Here is a 19,762-nt window from a genome sequence, read left to right on the forward strand (position 1 = left end):
TTCTGTTGTTCCCTACATACTTCTGTTGTTCCCTACATACTTCTGTTGTTCCCTACATACTTCTGTTGTCCCCTACCTACTTCTGTTGTTCCCTACATACTTCTGTTGTTTCCTACCTGCTTCTGTTGTTTCCTACATACTTCTGTTGTCCCCTACATACTTCTGTTGTTCCCTACATACTTCTATTGTTCCATACCTACTTCTGTTGTTACCTACATACTTCTATTGTTCCCTGTCTACTTCTGTTGTTCCCTACAGACTTCTGTTGTCCCCTACATACTTCTGTTGTTCCCTACATACTTCTGTTGTTCCCTACCTACTTCTGTTGTTCCCTACATACTTCTATTGTCCCCTACCTACTTCTGTTGTTCCCTACATACTTCTATTGTTCCATACCTACTTCTGTTGTTACCTACATACTTATATTGTCCCCTACCTACTTCTGTTGTTCCCTACATACTTCTATTGTTCCCTAACTACTTCTGTTGTTCCTACCGACTTCTGTTGTCCCCTACCTACTTCTGCTGTTCCCTACATACTTCTGCTGTACCCTACATACTTCTGTTGTTCCCTACATACTTCTGTTGTTCTCTACATACTTCTGTTGTTCCCTACATACCTACATACTTCTGTTGTTCTCTACATACTTACATACTTATGTTGTTCTCTACATACTTCTGTTGTTCCCTACATACCTACATACTTCTGTTGTTCTCTACATACTTACATACTTATGTTGTTCTCTACATACTTCTGTTGTTCCCTACATACTCTACATACTTCTGTTGTTCTCTACATACTTCTGTTGTTCCCTACCTACTTCTGTTGTTCCCTACATACTTACATACTTCTGTTGTTCCCTACATACTTACATACTTCTGTTGTTCTCTACATACTTATGTTGTTCTCTACATACTTCTGTTGTTCCCTACCTACTTCTGTTGTTCCCTACATACTTACATACTTCTGTTGTTCCCTACATACTTATGTTGTTCTCTACATACTTCTGTTGTTCCCTACATACTTACATACTTCTGTTGTTCCCTACCTACTTCTGTTGTTCCCTACATACTTACATACTTCTGTTGTTCCCTACATACTTATGTTGTTCTCTACATACTTCTGTTGTTCCCTACATACTTACATACTTCTGTTGTTCCCTACATACTTACATACTTCTGTTGTTCCCTACATACTTACATACTTATGTTGTTCTCTACATACTTATGTTGTTCTCTACATACTTCTGTTGTTCCCTACCTACTTCTGTTGTTCCCTACATACTTACATACTTATGTTGTTCTCTACATACTTATGTTGTTCTCTACATACTTATGTTGTTCTCTACATACTTCTGTTGTTCCCTACCTACTTCTGTTGTTCTCTACATACTTCTGTTGTTCTCTACATACTTATGTTGTTCTCTACATACTTCTGTTGTTCCCTACCTACTTCTGTTGTTCTCTACATACTTATGTTGTTCTCTACATACTTCTGTTGTTCCCTACCTACTTCTGTTGTTCTCTACATACTAATGTTGTTCTCTACATACTTCTGTTGTTCTCTACATACTTATGTTGTTCTCTACATACTTCTGTTGTTCCCTACCTACTTCTGTTATCCCTTCCATACTTCCATACTTCTGTTATTCCTTACATACTTCTGTTTTTGTTTCTTCTCAGGACAGGAAGCAAAGATTAATAACATTTTATATTAACCCCTCCTCACTAGGAGGGACCAAATCTTTTCAGCATTTCCAATCCTGTGAGCTAATTTGACAGCTCATGGGATGATGCAGATTCCACTTCAGAGAGACAGGTACCCTAGGGCTAGCCAGCTGGATTGTGGATGCTTACAGATTTGGCTCTCCCTTCCTGCTGGGTGTCATCTGTCTCCTTGGTCTCGCGGTGGATAATTTTGTGTCCTCCTGACATCATGTGCCTGAGCAGTCTGTGCCTGGCAGGGCTTGTCTGTCCAGGTTGGCCATCAAACCCAGCCAGCATGCATCTAATCTGACGAGGCACCTCTCCAAATACAACCGCCCCCCGGGCGCCCCCTCTGCCCAACGTCGAAAATCACGGCCCCACAAAAAACTTCCCATCCTTCAGGACCGCGCGCGGCCCCCGCTCCTCCGACGACATGGTAAAGGGGGAGAAGAGGGGGTGCAGGGTTTCAGAGGGAAGAGGGGGGACTTATTTCGCTTACACAAAGAAAATGTCCCCACTTTCTCTCCCGTGGCTGTCACTTTGATTGCCACCGTGGTGCGGGAGGGTCTGCCTCAACAGGTTTGGGCCTCTCCCTGCCTGTTGCCGGCAGTTGACTTGGACACCGCGCCATTCGGATGAGGCAATCCTTTGGTTGGATTATCGTTACAGCGGACGTCCCTGTGGGAGAAGTGACAGCACAGCGGCCCGCTAATCTCGGGGACAGCACCAAACCGGGGCCCGCTGAGAACGCTAATCGTAAACGACACAATCGTTCCACTCCAAGGAGAGGCAGTTTACATATCGCAAGATGTGGCTGACAAGGTTGCTTGGCGGAGAAAAATATTTTTTCCCAAAAAGCACATGATGACTACATATGTTGATTTTCAGGCTGAGCTACGTGTCTGCCGCTGCTTCTTGCTGCTTCCTTCCACCGCTCGGCCCCTTACTTCCTCGGCCCTGGGAGGATGTGACAGCAGGGCAGCGTCATGCTCCGCCGTGCCTCGTGATGTGCCACTATTACCGGGGCTCTAGTTATTTCCTGGGGCCTCTTTCTCTCTCTCTCTCTCTCTGGCAGAGTTGTGGTGCGCAGCTCAGGAGCAGCCTCCAGGATAGAGTGGCACCAGGACGACTGACCTGTTCAGTGCCCAGGGAGCTGCAGTGAGCTGGCTGACTGGCTGAGGAAGAGAGGGGAAGAGGGGGGCAGGTGGGTGTACGGAAGGAGGGGCCCCCGCCTAGGGGCCTAGGCAGTGAGTAATCCACCCCCTCCGCCCCCCACCTGTTTAGAGCCACAGTCAGTGGCGCTCAGCATGCTGTGAACGCCAAGCACCATGGTCCCTCTGGCCTTCTCCAAGGGCCCAGAGATCATGACCAGAGCCAGAGAGAGAAAGAGAGGAGGAGTGAGAGAGAGAGAGAGAGAGCAATGTAATGCAACATAATTAAACCCATTGGGTAATGTGAGCAGCACCGTCGTTAGGGGCTGTGTGGAGGGGGAGAAAAAAAGAGCTGTGTTTTCTAAGCCGTCACCACGCTAACAGGCCCGATGGGTATGTTTTGTAAACCACTCGTACAGACCTCCCACAGAACACTCACCGTTTGTCTAAGGACTCAATGCTCCAGGACCACAGCCAAGTTACTGCAGTCTGAGCAAGTGAAGAGCAAGCCTGTGGTTTCACATGCTATGTGTGGAGGTCTATGAGAACAAAGCTATATGCTATGGAGGGAAATACTTAAGCAATAAGGCATGAGGGTGTGTGGTATATGGCCAATATACCACGGTTTGTGGATGTTCTTAAGCATGACACAAGGCGGAGTGCCTGGATACAGCCCTTAGCCGTGGTATATTGGCCATATAACGCAAACCCCCGAGGTGCCTTATTGCTATTATAAACTGGTTACCAACATAATTAGAGCAGCAAAAATATGTTTCATCATTCCCGTGGTGTATGGCGGTCAGCCAATCAGCATTCAGGGCTCGAACCCGGTTTATAAAGAGAAATAAATGACATGTACCTGTAACCTGTAGTTAATTTAATTAAGGTATAGTTAAATATGACTACACATTTGTAATTATATATGAATTTCTTATAAAACATTTAATGTTAAGCACATTGTTAAAGTATTGAATATTTTTCTCACCTTTTATTCAGAAATATTGTAGATGTTATTTATTCTGTAAATATTTCAGGAAACTTTTTTTTTAATTTAACTTTCTTTAAAAAAAAACTATTTGAAAACACTACACTTTGTGTTATTTGGCCTTGAAAAGCTATTCTATTTCAGAACGGGTGTGCAACGAAGAGATCACCACTGTTGCTGTATTTACTTAATAGACCTGTGAGACATATGAGTCTAAACACATGACATGGCTCATGCAAGGGACTATCCCATGCAAACCTAACTGGAACCTGGGAACACAACCCTGGCAGATAATAATGGGCAAAGAGTGCCATCGTTGTTATGGCGATGTTGGCTTCGTTCTCCAACTACTTTAACGTCTACTCCTTTTCTGCAATGGATATACAGGAGAATCATTCAATGACAGGGCATTCAGTTTGTGTCGTTTTTTGTGTGGCTTTAGTTCAGTTTGCAGTCCTCACTCCCAATATATAGGCCACATTTCTTTAGGTGTAATTAATTCACTCTCAAATATAAGAAAAAAATGACATCCTATTCATCCTTTTACATAAAGTCAATGAAAATAGAATGTACACTAATTAAAAAAATATATTTCATTACAAATGTACCAGTGAAAAATAAGGTATATATAATTCAACAACTGTAAATTAATAATGTGGGTCTATGCTTTATTGAGCAAATTGGCATTGGCAGTTTTTATATATATATATTTCATGGCTGTTGATGTGTAATTACATTTTTACCATCACAACAATAATGTTATACTCTTAAATTCTCTAATTCTGCAAGTGTACTACAATGTATCTATAATACAATACATTACAATACAGCCTATTATGCATAAGTATTTTTAGTCTTTAACAAAATATTATTTGCCTGCCCAGCTGCACATCAAGGGAATATTGGTTATGTCATTGTCATACTGTGTAGTGTGTACATGTTGTTTTGTCATTATTTCATGTTCATCTGACCTTGTATGTCGGCAATCCATTTAAAAGCACACCTACTTATTATCACAAACGTCAAAGTTGACTAAACACACTCTTTTTCCAATGGGCCCTGGAGCGCTCTGCGATGGCAGTTAATCAATTGCCACAATAACTGCTCATGACTGCAATATCTAGTAGCCTCAGATCAAAATCAATGGTGTGGATAGGCTAACAACTATTTAGCTAGGACGGGAATTAGTGCATTTCTGAAGGCTTTCTTTTATGTGGAAGTGACAATTGTGAGTAAATGCGGCCACTTCTTTTAGAACAAATGTTTGAAGTCTGAACATGCAACACTAGCCCCCAAACAACCACGTCCTTAATGTGGTCTTGCCAGGAGTCCTTGTCTCTAAATATGCCTACACTGAGAGGAGGTGATATATTTACATTTAGATTTAGATAGTAAATTACTTTACTAAGCAGTGTCTCATTAACCAGATTGGCAATTATAATACTGGACCTTGTTTCCACCTAGTGGCAAATTATGTGAACAGACTTTTTCTTCAGTAAAACAAGTCTTCCTATCCTCGCCAGAATTAGCATTACATCAAGTGATACTCTCAAACTTCTTCTCTGTATATTATATCTGCATGACTTTTGAAGAATGAGCCCACTAAATCATCTAGGCTATTGGTACGTCTGTACACGTACTGCACTTTGTACTTATCTTTGGCTCATTCATCCCCCTTCCTCTCCCCTGTAACTATTCCTCAGGTCGTTGCTGTAAATGAGAATGTGTTCTGTCAACTTACCTGGTAAAAATAATGGTTAAAAAAAATCAAACTTGGTAGTCTTGCTAGGATGCAGTGGCCACCAATATTGTGCTTCATTTACTGATTGAATGTACTATTGCACAAAAACAAGGAGATGGGAAGTGTAGTGTATAATATCACTTTTAAAGTCATATTCAGATATCTACTATTTCCTGCTATGGCCGACATTGTACACACAGCATAATGTTTCAATTATAAATCCATGACAGGTACACACAATAAGATATCACATGATGAAATCCCTCAAAATGATGGCCAATCCTTCTAATTACCACTGTCGTCAGCCTGAATGGGGTGCGGGAATTTTATAGATGTAAATGGACTATCACTCTGTTATGAGACACTTCAATTCATTGTATTATAGGCTATGCAGAGGTGACTCATCAGCCTCATCCTCAGTGTTAGACTTTATGTGGCTGTGGGGAACTCACTGATAAAGCCACACCATAGAACAAGACTGACATCTGCAGTCCTAACTCATGCAAGACCTCCTGTCCTCCATCACTATCATTGAGATTTACACCCTGAAATAAATGTCATTTTGTCAATAACAATACAGAGATGTTTAAATGCCTTATCATACACAGACACACACAGAGAGAGGGGGATTTGCACATTATTATAACACTGTACGTAGCCATAATATGACATTTGAAATGTCTTTATTATTTTGGAACTTCTGTGAGTTTAATGTCGACTGTTAATTTTATTGTTTATTTCACTTTTGTTTATTATCTATTTCACTTGCTATGGCAATGTTAGCATATGTTTCCCATGCCAATAAAGCCCTTTGAATTGAATTGAGAGAGAGATTAAATACTAAACCATTGAAGATGGAAATGTGCTGATAAATGTCTAGGCTACACCCATAGTATACATTCACAAAAGTGATGATTGATGCTGGGGAACTGTACCTACTGGTACCTTAGAATTTGCATTGGTAGGCCTCTAAGTGTGCTCCCCGTTTTGGGAGGTTTGGTTTGAGCCAAGACCTCGTACCCGGAAGTAGTGTGAATATTTACATCAGCTGACTTCAAATCAACTGACTACTATTACAGTTTAGGTTTTTGTTAGAATAACCAAAAATATATGCACATTTACGTATGATAACTTGCATGTAAATAGCTACTAAGCATTTATCTATTCTGTAGCTAGGCTATAGTGAAAAGAGGTTGCTAAAGCCAGCTAGCTTACTCAATTCTAAACAAAGTAACGTTATTTCACGTGTTGTCGGGATTTGTGTTTTTTAACGCGTGACTATGGACAAGCTAACCATAGGTGAGTTCATTATTATGTTGCAGTTACCATAAATCGCATTTAACTTAGCTAGCTAAGCAACTCGAGAGAGTCATATGTTGCAGAATGTACGCATACTGCCATTCTCTTAGCCTGGGTGCCAGTCTGTTTAGCTAGCTAACATTTCACTCAATATATGTACAACATTTCAGCAACGTACAGTAGTGAGTGCATCCTTTTCATACTGGCCCCTCGTGGGAATCGAACCCACAACCCAGGCGTTGCAAGCACCATGTTCTACCAACTGAGCCAAATGGACTATCACTCTACCAAATATTTTATTTGTATGTTTAAGACAGGAGTGGCAAGGATTGGAATGATAGCCTAACGGACTGGTACCAAGACTAGTTGCCTCTAATGTCAAGTCGCGTCAATTCGAATCTGGTATTAGGATATAAACAAACCATGCAACTTAGTTTTGCAATGATTATTTAATTCATCTTTAAGTAAATAGAATGATAGTACAAATGGAAAATATGATGTTCGTATATACGGTCTCTCCCTGTAACACCACGCAGGGCAAAACAGCGAAGAGAGCGACACATCCTTTGTTCATCCTTAAATACTCTGACAGAGATAGTTCCCGCTCATTGCTGGCCTGTCAGAGTGAGGATGAGCGTGGTTTAAACTTACTCACCCTATCGTTGGCATGCAGGCTGGTCCTAGCCTCGTGACGCACTTCCTGTTGCCAGGTGTAGTTCTTGTCTTCAGCAGTTGACTTATCAATAGTTTATATACTTAATATTGTAGCATAGCTTCTCCGTTATATTATATAAGCTATGCAAACAAATAGCCAGTTAAACCCTAACACTAACCTGGTCCCAGATCTGTTAGGCAGCCTCTAACCTGGTCCCAGATCTGTTAGATAGCCTCTAACCTGGTCCCAGATCTGTTTGGCAGCCTCTAACCTGGTCCCAGATCTGTTAGGCAGCCTCTAACCTGGTCCCAGATCTGTTAGGCAGCCTCTAACCTGGTCCCAGATCTGTTAGGCAGCCTCTAACCTGGTCCCAGATCTGTTAGGCAGCCTCTAACCTGGTCCCAGATCTGTTTGGCAGCCTCTAACCTGGTTTCCAGATCTGTTTGGCAGACTCTAACCTGGTCCCAGATCTGTTTAGCAGCCTCTAACCTGGTCCCAGATCTTTTAGGCAGCCTCTAACCTGGTCCCAGATCTGTTAGGTAGCCTCTAACCTGGTCCCAGATCTGTTAGGCAGCCTATAACCTGGTTTCCAGATCTGTTTGGCAGCCTCTAACGTGGTCGCAGATCTGTACGAACCTGATCCCAGATCTGTTTGGCAGCCTCTAACCTGGTCCCAGATCTGTTAGGCAGCCTCTAACGTGGTCCCAGATCTGTTAGGCAGCCTCTAACGTGGTCACAGATCTGTTAGGTAGCCTCTAACCTGGTCCCAGATCTGTTAAGTAGCCTCTAACCTGGTTACAGATCTGTTTGGCAGTCTCTAACGTGGTAGCAGATCTGTTAAGTAGTCTCTAACCTGCTCCCAGATCAGTTTGGCAGCCTCTAACGTGGTCCCAGATCTGTTTGGCAGCCTCACCGTGTCCTTGTGTGGTTTCCTTTTTTTCTCAATTCAGGAGCTAAATTGAAATGTAATTCTAATTTGACTGTCAATGACACATATGTGGAACATTTTACATTATCTCCTCTAAGGTGGGGACACAATTCATTGAGTTTAAATGGAATTGACCACAGTGTTGACTGCTAGCCCTAGTCCTCCTACAATAGAAAATAAAGTTGTTTCTTTTCAATATATCTGACACAGAGGAGGCTGGTAGGAGGAGCTATAGGAGGTTTCCATATGTTTGAAACCATTCCATTTATTCCGTACCAGCCATTACAATGAGCCCGTCCTCCTATAGCGCCCCCCACCAGCCTCCACTGATCTGACATGATCAATTACTCAACATGACATGTTGATGGTTTGTGTCTCCCATTAGATGTTGGTGATATTCAGTCCAGGCTAATAGACCATAGGCCTGTCGTACAAGGGGAGATCTGCTATTTTGTGAATTTGAGGTAAGTATTTCAGCTTGCACCATAATATGTGATTTGACCAATTGATTAATTGTAATTTGATCTTTGCTAACATACACGTTATTGTGATTTTTATTTTTAAGGAAAAACGTGGATTCAGAGAGAGCCGTTTCCGGGACAACCTGAACAAAATGGTGGTGGAGACCAACAAGCAGTCGTTGCCCAAATGTTCAGAGCACATGCATAAGCACCTCTGTGAGGCTCTCACACGATGTAAGCCCCTTCCTGACCTAGCCAGTGTATATTTCAATTGCTAACCATTGCAGTTGTAATATGGACTGATTGAATGCTATCGTAGTGTTCTCCAAATTACTTGACTGCGTTGTATTATTTCAATGTGCCTTTACTGATTAGGCTGGAAAGGAGTTGAATGTAACATTGTTCATTGTGTTTTTCTACAGTGGAGGATGGGAATCACATGTCACAGAGGATCCAGCAGAGGGAGCAAGAGGCAGACCAAGTAAAGACACAGGCTCTCTTCAAAGCCCATGAATTACCAATAGTGATTTAACCATTCACAGGCATGGATTGTGACAATAGACCAGGGCCCAGTTTCCCGTTATCGATGGAACTTAGGCTTACGAGTGTATGAACAATGGATCGTACAACAACCGAAGAAGTCGCTCCCGTTTCCCAAAACACCAAACAGGGAGAACTTTCACTAAGTCTGTCGTTGGAGCAGGTGTCATTACGGGTAGGATCCAAAGAAAGCCAGCGCTGCTCACAGATCAGCTTGGTCCGTTCAAATCTTACCTTAAAATTATAATTATTCCACAATACTGACGAAGGATCAGCTGCTGCTCCTGGAGAGCTATTAACACCTATAGGCTATGGCTGCAAATATTAAGGTGGCTTATTAACCTAATGCCCAGCCTACACATCATTGTTCACAGGTTGTTACACATCATGAAATATATTTAGGCAAAAATTACAAACAGAAGCCTATAATTAGTCAAATAGAACTCAATTGATTGAACAAGAAATAGATTTAAATATGATTGAAATGTGTAGGCTTATGTAGTCTATACTGTATTTACCTTTTATTACAGTCATCTGGGTTTTCATTTGAAGCATATTTTTTATCCTTCGCTTGTCTGTACCATACAAAGACTTTGGTAACTTTGTAGTCAACTTCGTTCTGAATTTATAGGCATTTACAGAGAGACAGATAAACATCTTGAGTCTGTGTTTAACAGAGATCTTCTATGTGTAAAGTTATGTGGAAGGGCAAAAAAGCACCTAACGATGCACTTAGCTGTTCTAAGAGTGGTCTGAGGCAGTTAGTAAATAAAGATCGTTTTCAAGTGCAACTTTAGTTATAATGTTTTTTTGGAAACAACTCGGGGATTTACCAATGCTCCTACAAAGGTTCTAACGATGAACTTGGTTTTAAGATGCTTTCGGGAAACCGGGCCCAGGGACGGATCATTTGGCACTAAACAGGAGATAGATGTTTGAAACAAAGTACCACCCAAATCTCCAACAAGAGTGTTTTCATTTCCAATTTCATTTTTGTCTAGTTCAGATTTTTTTGGGTCTTCGAGCCTGACCCAGATCCTTGCGTGTTGTGCACCTTAGAGCACCCAATTGCAGGTGACCATAGACAGACAGAAGGAGGACTGGGACAAGTGTCTAAAGGACCAGCAGCGGTTGAAGGAGGAGGTGGACGAGGAGCATATCAAGGCCGTCGGACACCTCAGCATCATGTACAGCAACATGAAGAAGGATCTGGCCAAATTCTCCCACTTTAGATCCTCAGTGTGTCTGTCTGGCTGTCTGCTTGAAATTAAGTTGTTGAATTTGATTGATGCGGTACTTAGTCGTTGGCACTAACAGAGGACTTCTGAGGACGAAAGTCAACAGTTTCCAGATCACAAATGACAAAGTGTGATTAACAACGTGGCATTTTCACAGCCCTTCAAAATCACAATTTTCTGGCCTAAGCACATGGAATATGTATGTCAAGTTCTGGAAAAATGTCATTTTTAAACCATAAATTACATGATTGTTCCTTGGCTGCTAAACTTATTTTTTAATGGAATTATGCTCGGAGGTGTTGATAGATGTGTGTTTTCTATGGTAGGGCAGATTTTCAAACCGTCAAACAATTTTGGCAACAGGGATCTTGATCCAGGAGGGGATTGAATGTCTCCGCTGTAACCAAGAAACTTGATCTTGACATCTGGCCACTTAGCTAGCCAGGTTATTATTATTATATATATCATTTTTTTTAACCTTTATTTAACAAGCCAAGTCAGTTAAGAACAAATTCTTATTTACAATGACGGCCTAAGTTAACAAACCAAATGCATAGCTGGAGCCCTGAGTTGGATATAATTTGACACATCTTAGATTTCTTATAGTTATACTTCACTTATAGATATAAACAGCGGCGTAGCACGCACCCCTCCCCCAAAAAAGTTTGAACAGTATTGAAAGTCATACCATTGGTATTTTGAAATACCCCAGTATATGGTATCAACGGTATATCGCCCAAACCTAGTGTTTGCCTCCAACTGAATAAGAAAATAAACTGGATTTTGCAACTAATTTAGATATTTGAAGCTTCAGGCGAGTGAAAATGTTGAATGTCAGAAGTGCTATTCAAAGCTAGGTTGTCAACGGCACAGGTCAACATCTCAAACTTTACTCACTGAGCAGTTTCCCCAACTAGGCGTGTCTCATCAACTCTTCAGATTAGGGTACAGTGAACCTTTGACTTCAAGTACAACTAGCAACCTCTCAAAATAAGTCAATCAGTAATGGTTTTACTGAAGCAAGCTCAAGCTGTCAGAAATGAACATTATTTAGTGGTGTTTTCCTGGGCCTCTTATGTACCTATTTAAATGGAGAGGTATACTTGTAGCGCTGTATGAAGTGTTTTGTTTAAAGACAATATTTGCACTGGGCAATAGCATGCTGTTTAGACTGATGGATGGATGGGCACACTGACACATTCCTGACCTGCTGGGAACAGGATTAATCTTGGCAGAAAGTGACAGAACAAATATTTGAAATGGCTCTCATGAACACAGAATGTGGGCACGGACGCCTTAAATAAGACTTCATTGTTGCGTGGGGGGATGCAGACCTCATCAATCAGTATAAGTAAAATAAAGCATTGCTAAACTCTGCATGACTCAAGTGTGGTTTTTTTCTCTCTCGACTCGAATGTATACAACGTAGTTCAGCAATGCCTTTGAACCGAGGCCCAGTATCCAATTTCAGTGGAGGTTGAGGCGCAGTCTTTCTAATTTTTGTTCGTGGTGACCCCTTTCCCTTCTGCCTGCGATGGCGGCTGCTGTCCGGTTATCCTGGGTCACGCTCTGTGAGTGACTGACATCAGGGCAGGGGCGGTGTGTCATCAACAGACATCAGAGAGGGCACGACTGTGCCAGCAGATGTTGTGGAGGTATAGTAATGTAGCCAGGGGAGCCCTGACGGCCCAGCCAGCTAGAGCCAGACAGGGCATCACCACTTAACGAGGAGTGACAATCCGGAAACGCAGCTCACCTCCGCCAATCTTTCCTCTGGAGAAAAACTGCCTGGGTATATTCCGAAAGGTCAACAATAAAGTCAGTGTTAGCTATTCATGAGAAAGTACTGTAAGCCCTTTGCCCCTATTAAGTCCTCTGGTGTGGTGAGAATCTGGTGCACCCCTAACGTAAGTCTGGAGGATGTCACACTGTACTGTACATACCAGATGTCTACTCAAGGGAAGCCTGGCCTGCGGCGGTTCTTACTCAAAGTACCTCTGGAGCGTGGGCGTCCCGTCTTTTGCCAGATACACTCACCGTTCCGGGAAGTAGAGTGTGGAGCAGGTTGGACACCGAATGACCCCGGCGTTATTGTCCCTCCGGCCCACCGCCACGTGCCTCAGGAACCAGGGCTTGTTATTCATCTCCTATGTTTACGAAGTCATTGTGTTCTTCCTGTTATGGAAAGAGAGTGGCGATCCCAGTCGACGAGCTGGCGGCCAACATAAATTGTTGGGGGGGGTTGGGTGACTATGGAAACACAGATTAGAAAATGTCTGATCACAGCCTGCCTCCATTTCTCTGAAACAAAAGAGGGGCCACATCCATTGGAATGGCGTTGATGGTGTGTGTTTCAGGATGGGTTTGGAGGTTGCACAAAGGTGGAGTAGAAAGAGATTCCCTAACCTCTGATATCACAGCCTGTGCTTTCTTATTGAATATACCTAATATAACCCAGGTGCATTGAGATAGTTTCTTCTTTGATCGCCTCCACTCATTCTGAAGTGGAGAACAAAGAATGGAGCGCTGTAGCCCGCTCTACTTGTCCCAACTCCCAGCGTTCTGACACATTTCAGAACCAATAAACCCTCACTGAACTGCTGCTTCTGAAAGCCTGACAGGGGCCCTTGGCAGTACTCCCCCCCCCTCATGCACTTTTCAACTTTGTCAATGAGAGTTCACTCTCCTTAGCGAGGGGGCTGAAAAGGAAAACTATTTTAAAAGTCAGCAATGGAACAATGTGAGGTGGAGGGTATTCATTACAACAGCTCCTGAGATGTAGCTTCTGTACGTGGAGGGTATTCATTACAACAGCTCCTGAGATGTAGCTTCTGTACGTTGAGGGTATTCACTACAACAGCTCCTGAGATGTAGCTTCTGTACGTGGAGGGTATTCATTACAACAGCTCCTGAGATGTAGCTTCTGTACGTTGAGGGTATTCACTACAACAGCTCCTGAGATGTAGCTTCTGTACGTTGAGGGTATTCATTACAACAGCTCCTGAGATGTAGCTTCTGTACGTGGAGGGTATTCATTACAACAGCTCCTGACATGTAGCTTCTGTACGTTGAGGGCATTCATTACAACAGCTCCTGAGATGTAGCTTCTGTACGTGGAGGGTATTCATTACAACAGCTCCTGAGATGTAGCTTCTGTACGTGGAGGGTATTCATTACAACAGCTCCTGAGATGTAGCTTCTGTACGTGGAGGGTATTCATTACAACAGCTCCTGAGATGTAGCTTCTGTATGTGGAGGACATTCATTACAACAGCTCCTGAGATGTAGCTTCTGTACGTGGAGGGTATTCACTACAACAGCTCCTGACATGTAGCTTCTGTACATGGAGGCTATTCATTACAACAGCTCCTGAGATGTAGTTTCTGTACGTTGAGGGTATTCACTACAACAGCTCCTGAGATGTAGCTTCTGTACGTCCGCTCTCCTCCATTGTATCATATAATAGGCCTCTCACTCAATTACTGTGGGGTCCAAATGAAAACGGCAATGAACAATTGGGTGTGCATCTAAGTTAATAACCTAGTATTACAACACCACAGGAAGCCGGTGGATGGGTCCTGTGGGGATGCTGATGCACATGGTAATATGAATTCTTTGGCAGTGGCAAACGATCACCCTGAGAATTACTAAGTGGCGAGAATAAGCTCTGAGGGCTTACTTTTTGGTCATTTAGCAGACTCTCTTATCCAGTGTGACTTACAGTTAGTGCATTCATCTTATAATATGTGGTTGTCCCACCTAGATATCACAGTCATAGTAAGTACATTTTCCCTCAATAAAGTAGTTATCAGCAAAGTCAGAGCTAGAAGACGTGGGGGGGAGTATATTGCGAGTGTCAGTTCACAAATGGCTTTTAACATTTTTGGGGTGTGAGGGATTATTTAAGATACTCTTTGAAGAGGTAGGATTTCAGATGTTTTGGGAAGATGGGCAGGGACTCTGCTGCCTAGTTTCAGGGGGAAGCTGGTTCTACCATTGAGGTGCTAGAACAGAGAAGAGCTTGGACTGGGCTGTGCGGGAGCTGCCCTCCCATAGGGGTAGGAAGGTCAAGAGACCAGAGGTGGCAGAATGAAGTGCTCGGGTTGGGGTGTAGGGTTTGAACATAACCTGAAGATAGAGAGGGGCAGTTCCTTCTGCCTTCTCTGTATGCAAGTACTGTGGCCTTGAAGTGGATGTGAGCTTCGACTGGAAGCCAGTGGAGTGTGCCGAGGAGTGGGGTGACATGGGAAAACTTGGGAAGGTTGAACACCAGGCGGGCTGCAGCATTCTGGATAAGTTGCAGGGTCGTACTCTACGGATGTAGTAGAACTTTGACAACTCCAACACCATGGAGTTGTCAACCGTGATGGAGAGGTCTTGGAGCAGGCAGGCATTCCTAAGGGAGGAAGAGCAGCTCCGTCTTGTCGAGGTTGAGCTTGAGGTGGTGGACTAACATATCAGCTGAGACATCTGCCATGCACGCAGAGATGTGTGTCAGAAGGGGGAAGGAAAAAAGTAGTTGAGTGTCATCCGTATTAAGAAATGTATATTTTTCTGAGGGGAAGTATGGTTATCCTCAGACACTGCCTGTTTAAAAAATGAGAACGAGGTGGCATATAAAAGCAGTTAGACAGGGATTCAAATGGAATTCTCTCACTCACACTTCACCTGGAAAATACCCAATAGGGCACCCATTTTGCCATGTAGTGTTTTTGGTCGGATCGCGCTACTAGTCCTGCCAAATCCAATAAACCCAGATAAGGGCCAGCAAAAACAAACACTTTCCTCCGGTCAGTCAATAACAGCCAGAACAATGGCCAGCGAGGATGCAGGGAATGGCTTGTCATCGCTGGCCAGTCTCAACTGGGAACATGCCGCTTGTTGTCGTCTACAAGTTGTGGAATGTCTGGATCCTTTGCCAACTACATACCTCTACAGACGTTTTTTTCCTTTCATATACCATGTACTGTTTATAAATAATGACTATTTGAAAGGTTTTTGTCACCCCCAACGTCTAACCAATGTAGGTTCCAGATATTTTTGTCTGGCAGGCTATCGGGTCATTCCCATGGCCGGAAATTTCCCAGCTATTCCTCTTCTACGCCCTTCTCTGTGTCGTTGGGAATGACGACGGAAAGGGGAAAAAACATTATGATTCCTCTGTGTCTCCCTGTGAGCTAGTTGATAAGAGGATATAGTCTGTGTCTTCAGGAGACAGTGGAGATCTATGGTTGTTATCAGACGGGTGTTTTTAAACTACAGCTTATTGTTCGATAACAGTAATGGATGAGCTTTTAATGACCACAGTGACAGTGACCTCTACAAGCTACCCGTTATCAGTCACAATACAGAAGAATGTGGAGTATTAGCCAAATTCTGAGAGTTTCAAGAATGCCTCTCAATCAAGTACGCGTCAAACATTGTTAGACCACGATATCCGTAGTCAAACGCAAGTGTGGCCTGAAACCGAAGGACCATTTTTAACAAAGGACAGAAAAGGCCACAGTATCTACCACCTGCTTAATGGAAAATTCCACCCCAAAATTATCGTTTGGTATTTGTTTCATGAGTCCATTGTTGACATAGTCCCAAAATGTTTTGCTTGTCAGCAATCAAGTTTTCAAGATATGTACCTTTCAAAATACAAAAATCATCCCCGTATGATGCAAAATGCACATGGGGCAACTGCCCCCCCCCCCCCCACCACCCCCACCCTGTAATTTTCACAGAAACCTCTGTCACCCATTTTTTCCCCCAACACCTTCCCTTGCTGAATTAAATAAATATATTTAGTGTGTTGGGGGAAACTGTCCCCCCCCCCCAGCAATCCAATGCAAGTCAATGGTAGGCCTACCTTAAAATCATGTCTACAAGTAACTTAATTAAGTTACACAGTCATATTTGAGATACTTTAGGATGATTTGGACCTTACATCAAAACCTTATCATAGTGAGGATATTAATAGGTAGATGTGCAATGACATTTTGTTTCAATATCTAATTTCTTTTATTAAGATACCAAGACCATAGCTTTTAAGAGTTAATTATAAAAACAAATAAAATAAAATTTATAAAATAGATTTTAACACACTAATCTTTGGGGCATTAAAGACATGCTCCTGTACTTTGGCAACCACTTATTTCCCTTCATAGTTTGTTTGCCTAATGCATGAACATCATCCATATTGTAATGATGGGGCAATGAGTCGGAAGCAGGAGCAATGTTTGAATAAAACCCAAGAACACACCACTAACATAAGGCAGTACGCTGATACACAAGAACAATACCAACTGGTTAGTGAACCTGGGAGAGTGATATATAAAGGGGAGGAAATGATGAAGGTAATGGAGTCCAGGTGTGAATCATAATGAGTGCCAGGTGTGCGTAATGATGAATCCCAGGACCGGTGGTTAGTACTCTGGCGACGTCGTACGCCGGAGGGGAGAAGCAGGAGCAGATGTGACACATATAACACATTTTTACCAAAACTTTCTTTTTTGTGTCAGCAATTGGTTCATTGTTCTTATCGCTTGGCAGTTATCCCACATTACCTTATCTGAGTGAACAAAAACCCAGTACACCAATACATTAATTAGGGCATGTAGGGATAAACTTAATTAATTTACCTGACTTACCTCTAAACTTAGTACTTAGTGTTGTACAGTAGGCTGAATTTACATCCTCCCTTGAAAATGTTTCCCGTTTTGATGTCGTGAAATAAAGGAAATGATTTAATGAAATCTATCGTTAAACGATCATGGGGAAACCATTTCCCAACCTTTTTATCAGTTATTTATCGCTCGTTGTCTGCATATTGATGATTTAAGGAAATAATTGAACGAACAGAGAGGTAATAGCTGGACGTAATATAAAAGATGATTCAGGAGCCTTCTCCTGGTGAGTGAAGTAGCAGGGACGGTAAGTTAGGCAAACACCATGGTGATCTTTCCTCTCAGTTTCTTTTACTTCCTCTCTGAGGTCAAATTGGATCACACGGATCATCGATAGAGTGCTGTATTGCTCTCATCTCCTCAACATGAACCTCTCCAAACCTAGGAGGATGCTCACGTATTCCCAGACACACACTATGCATTATACTAGGAACGGTTCCCAGGCGGCCTTTTCTTTTTAATCTTCTAAATCTCTTTTATGTATGTATTTTCCTTTTGACATCAGGCCTTTCATTTTAGCTATGAATTATAATATTCTGGTCAAGATCAGGCCATTGTGCATGGGATCCCGGCTAGAGTGGATTTTCTCCTACCGCTATATTGGAACCACTCCGTCCAGATACTCCATCATTGTGAGTAGCCCTCTCCTCTAAACAGAAGGTTCCGGAATGAGATCTCTAAAGCACATCTCATATCCAACCAGAAACAAGCCCTGAAACCCAATAAATCAATCAATTGCGTTTTATAAGAGGGTGTGTTACCCACTCAGGAAATGGAGTATTCCTGCTGTTGCTTAGCCACCTTGTATCATGTTGAGTAGGAGACTGACAGCACAATGAGTGTGTGTATGTGTGTCGCTGTGTATGTGTATTTACGCAAGCTTACAAATGCACATGCGTGCGTGCAATTGTGCATTTGTGTCTGTGTGTGGCACAGCTCCAAACGATAGAACCCCGTGTCTGAGTCAGTCTCCCATCCTCGCTGCTCCTGGGAGGCCTAGACCGGGCCCAGTCTCCCATCCTCGCTGCTCCTGGGAGGCCTAGACCGGGCCCAGTCTCCCATCCTCACTGCTCCGGGGAGGCCTAGACCGGGCCCAGTCTCCCATCCTCGCTGCTCCGGGGAGGCCTAGACCGGGCCCAGTCTCCCATCCTCGCTGCTCCGGGGAGGCCTAGACCGGGCCCAGTGTCCCATCCTCACTGCTCCAGGGAGGCCCAGGCTGGGCCCAGTGTCCCATCCTCGCTGCTCCGGGGAGGCCCAGGCTGGGCCCAGTGTCCCATCCTCGCTGCTCCGGGGAGGCCCAGGCTGGGCCCAGTGTCCCATCCTCGCTGCTCCGGGGAGGCCCAGGCCAGCCTAGTGTCTTGGTAGAGGAATGCCTAGGAGTAGGCTTTTCCAATAAAGGCAACTCTCTTTCAGGGCCCTGTGACGGCCTTAAGTTTTCATCCTCTCCCTCTCTGAACCCAAGTGGGCCGCTTCATCTCGGGCTGGCTCTCAGCCCCTAATGACTTTACCTTGAGGAACAGAGGCCTGGAGCTAAAAGCAGCATTACTCATGTCCTGGCCGCCCATGTTAAGTGCACGACGCACTGCTATCGTGTCATTCGGCTAAGAACCTGGCCCTGCAGCCGTGGGACTCAACAGAACCCTCTGGTCTCTGTCTCTGACTGGCTGGGATCATCATGTACGAACATTGTCTGAACTGATACGTAACATCTGTTGTTGTTTGGAGTGGAGTCATCTTCAGTCACTTCAGGAATAGTCCCCAGTGGTCATGACACAATTAAAGCAGGGGTAGAAGAACTTTCAGGGCATGTAGAAGGAGTTTTTCTATTTGTCATCCATTATACCAAGGTGTTAACCTACTACTTTGTACTTTGTATGTCATAACATTTAAAAACACAACAACAAAAAAGCATTATATTATCATATGTCATTTTAACCTGTCAGATTTCGGACCCTGGCAGCACTTTGTTTTCCATAAGTCTAGTCAATAAATCTAAACTTACACTCAATACGATATACCCTATTGTATTGTTGAGGGCTAGCAAGCCTGTCAGCAGCAGTTGTGTTGGGCTGGAGCCTGCAGCAGGGCTGAGTCCTCTAGCAGGAGCGGAGGGAGGCAGGGAGGGAGGGAGGGAGGCAGGGAGGGAGGGAGGACCCTGGACCACAGATCAAAGTAGCCACAGTGAGTAGAAGCCCTGAGCAGAGCACCTGCTCCTGCCTCGCCGGCCGGCCAAGTCAAATACATTATTCCACCAGCCGCGCTGTTTAATGGCTTCTGTGGGGACCCCGCGAGTGGAGGGCCATCCAGGGCTGCCTGAACTCATGCTACGCAGGTACAGGCCATACACACACACAGTTCACACATTCTAATAACGCAAACACAGAGAC

The 19,762-nt window shown here is 43.5% G+C and overlaps 1 protein-coding gene and 1 long non-coding RNA gene across 2 annotated transcripts in view; both read left to right on the forward strand.

The window, feature by feature from the left end:
- Window positions 1–6,598: 6,598 nt before the first annotated feature.
- On the forward strand, window positions 6,599–12,080 carry LOC106579631 (uncharacterized). The gene is made up of 4 exons (XR_001322696.2): window positions 6,599–6,882; window positions 8,851–8,929; window positions 9,031–9,160; window positions 9,349–12,080. It is a non-coding gene; the product is annotated as an uncharacterized lncRNA (long non-coding RNA).
- A 7,496-nt stretch (window positions 12,081–19,576) lies between these two features.
- LOC106579628 (thioredoxin domain-containing protein 5) overlaps window positions 19,577–19,762 on the forward strand; it is a 30,257-nt gene continuing 30,071 nt past the window's right edge. Inside the window, exon 1 of the mRNA XM_045702750.1 lies at window positions 19,577–19,707. Within this exon, the coding sequence (XP_045558706.1) occupies window positions 19,643–19,707 (65 nt within the window). The 5' untranslated portion in view covers window positions 19,577–19,642. The remainder of the gene's footprint in view (window positions 19,708–19,762) is intronic.

This window comes from Salmo salar, chromosome ssa19 (assembly GCF_905237065.1).
Source record: "Salmo salar chromosome ssa19, Ssal_v3.1, whole genome shotgun sequence".
NCBI classification, from domain to species: domain Eukaryota; kingdom Metazoa; phylum Chordata; class Actinopteri; order Salmoniformes; family Salmonidae; genus Salmo; species Salmo salar.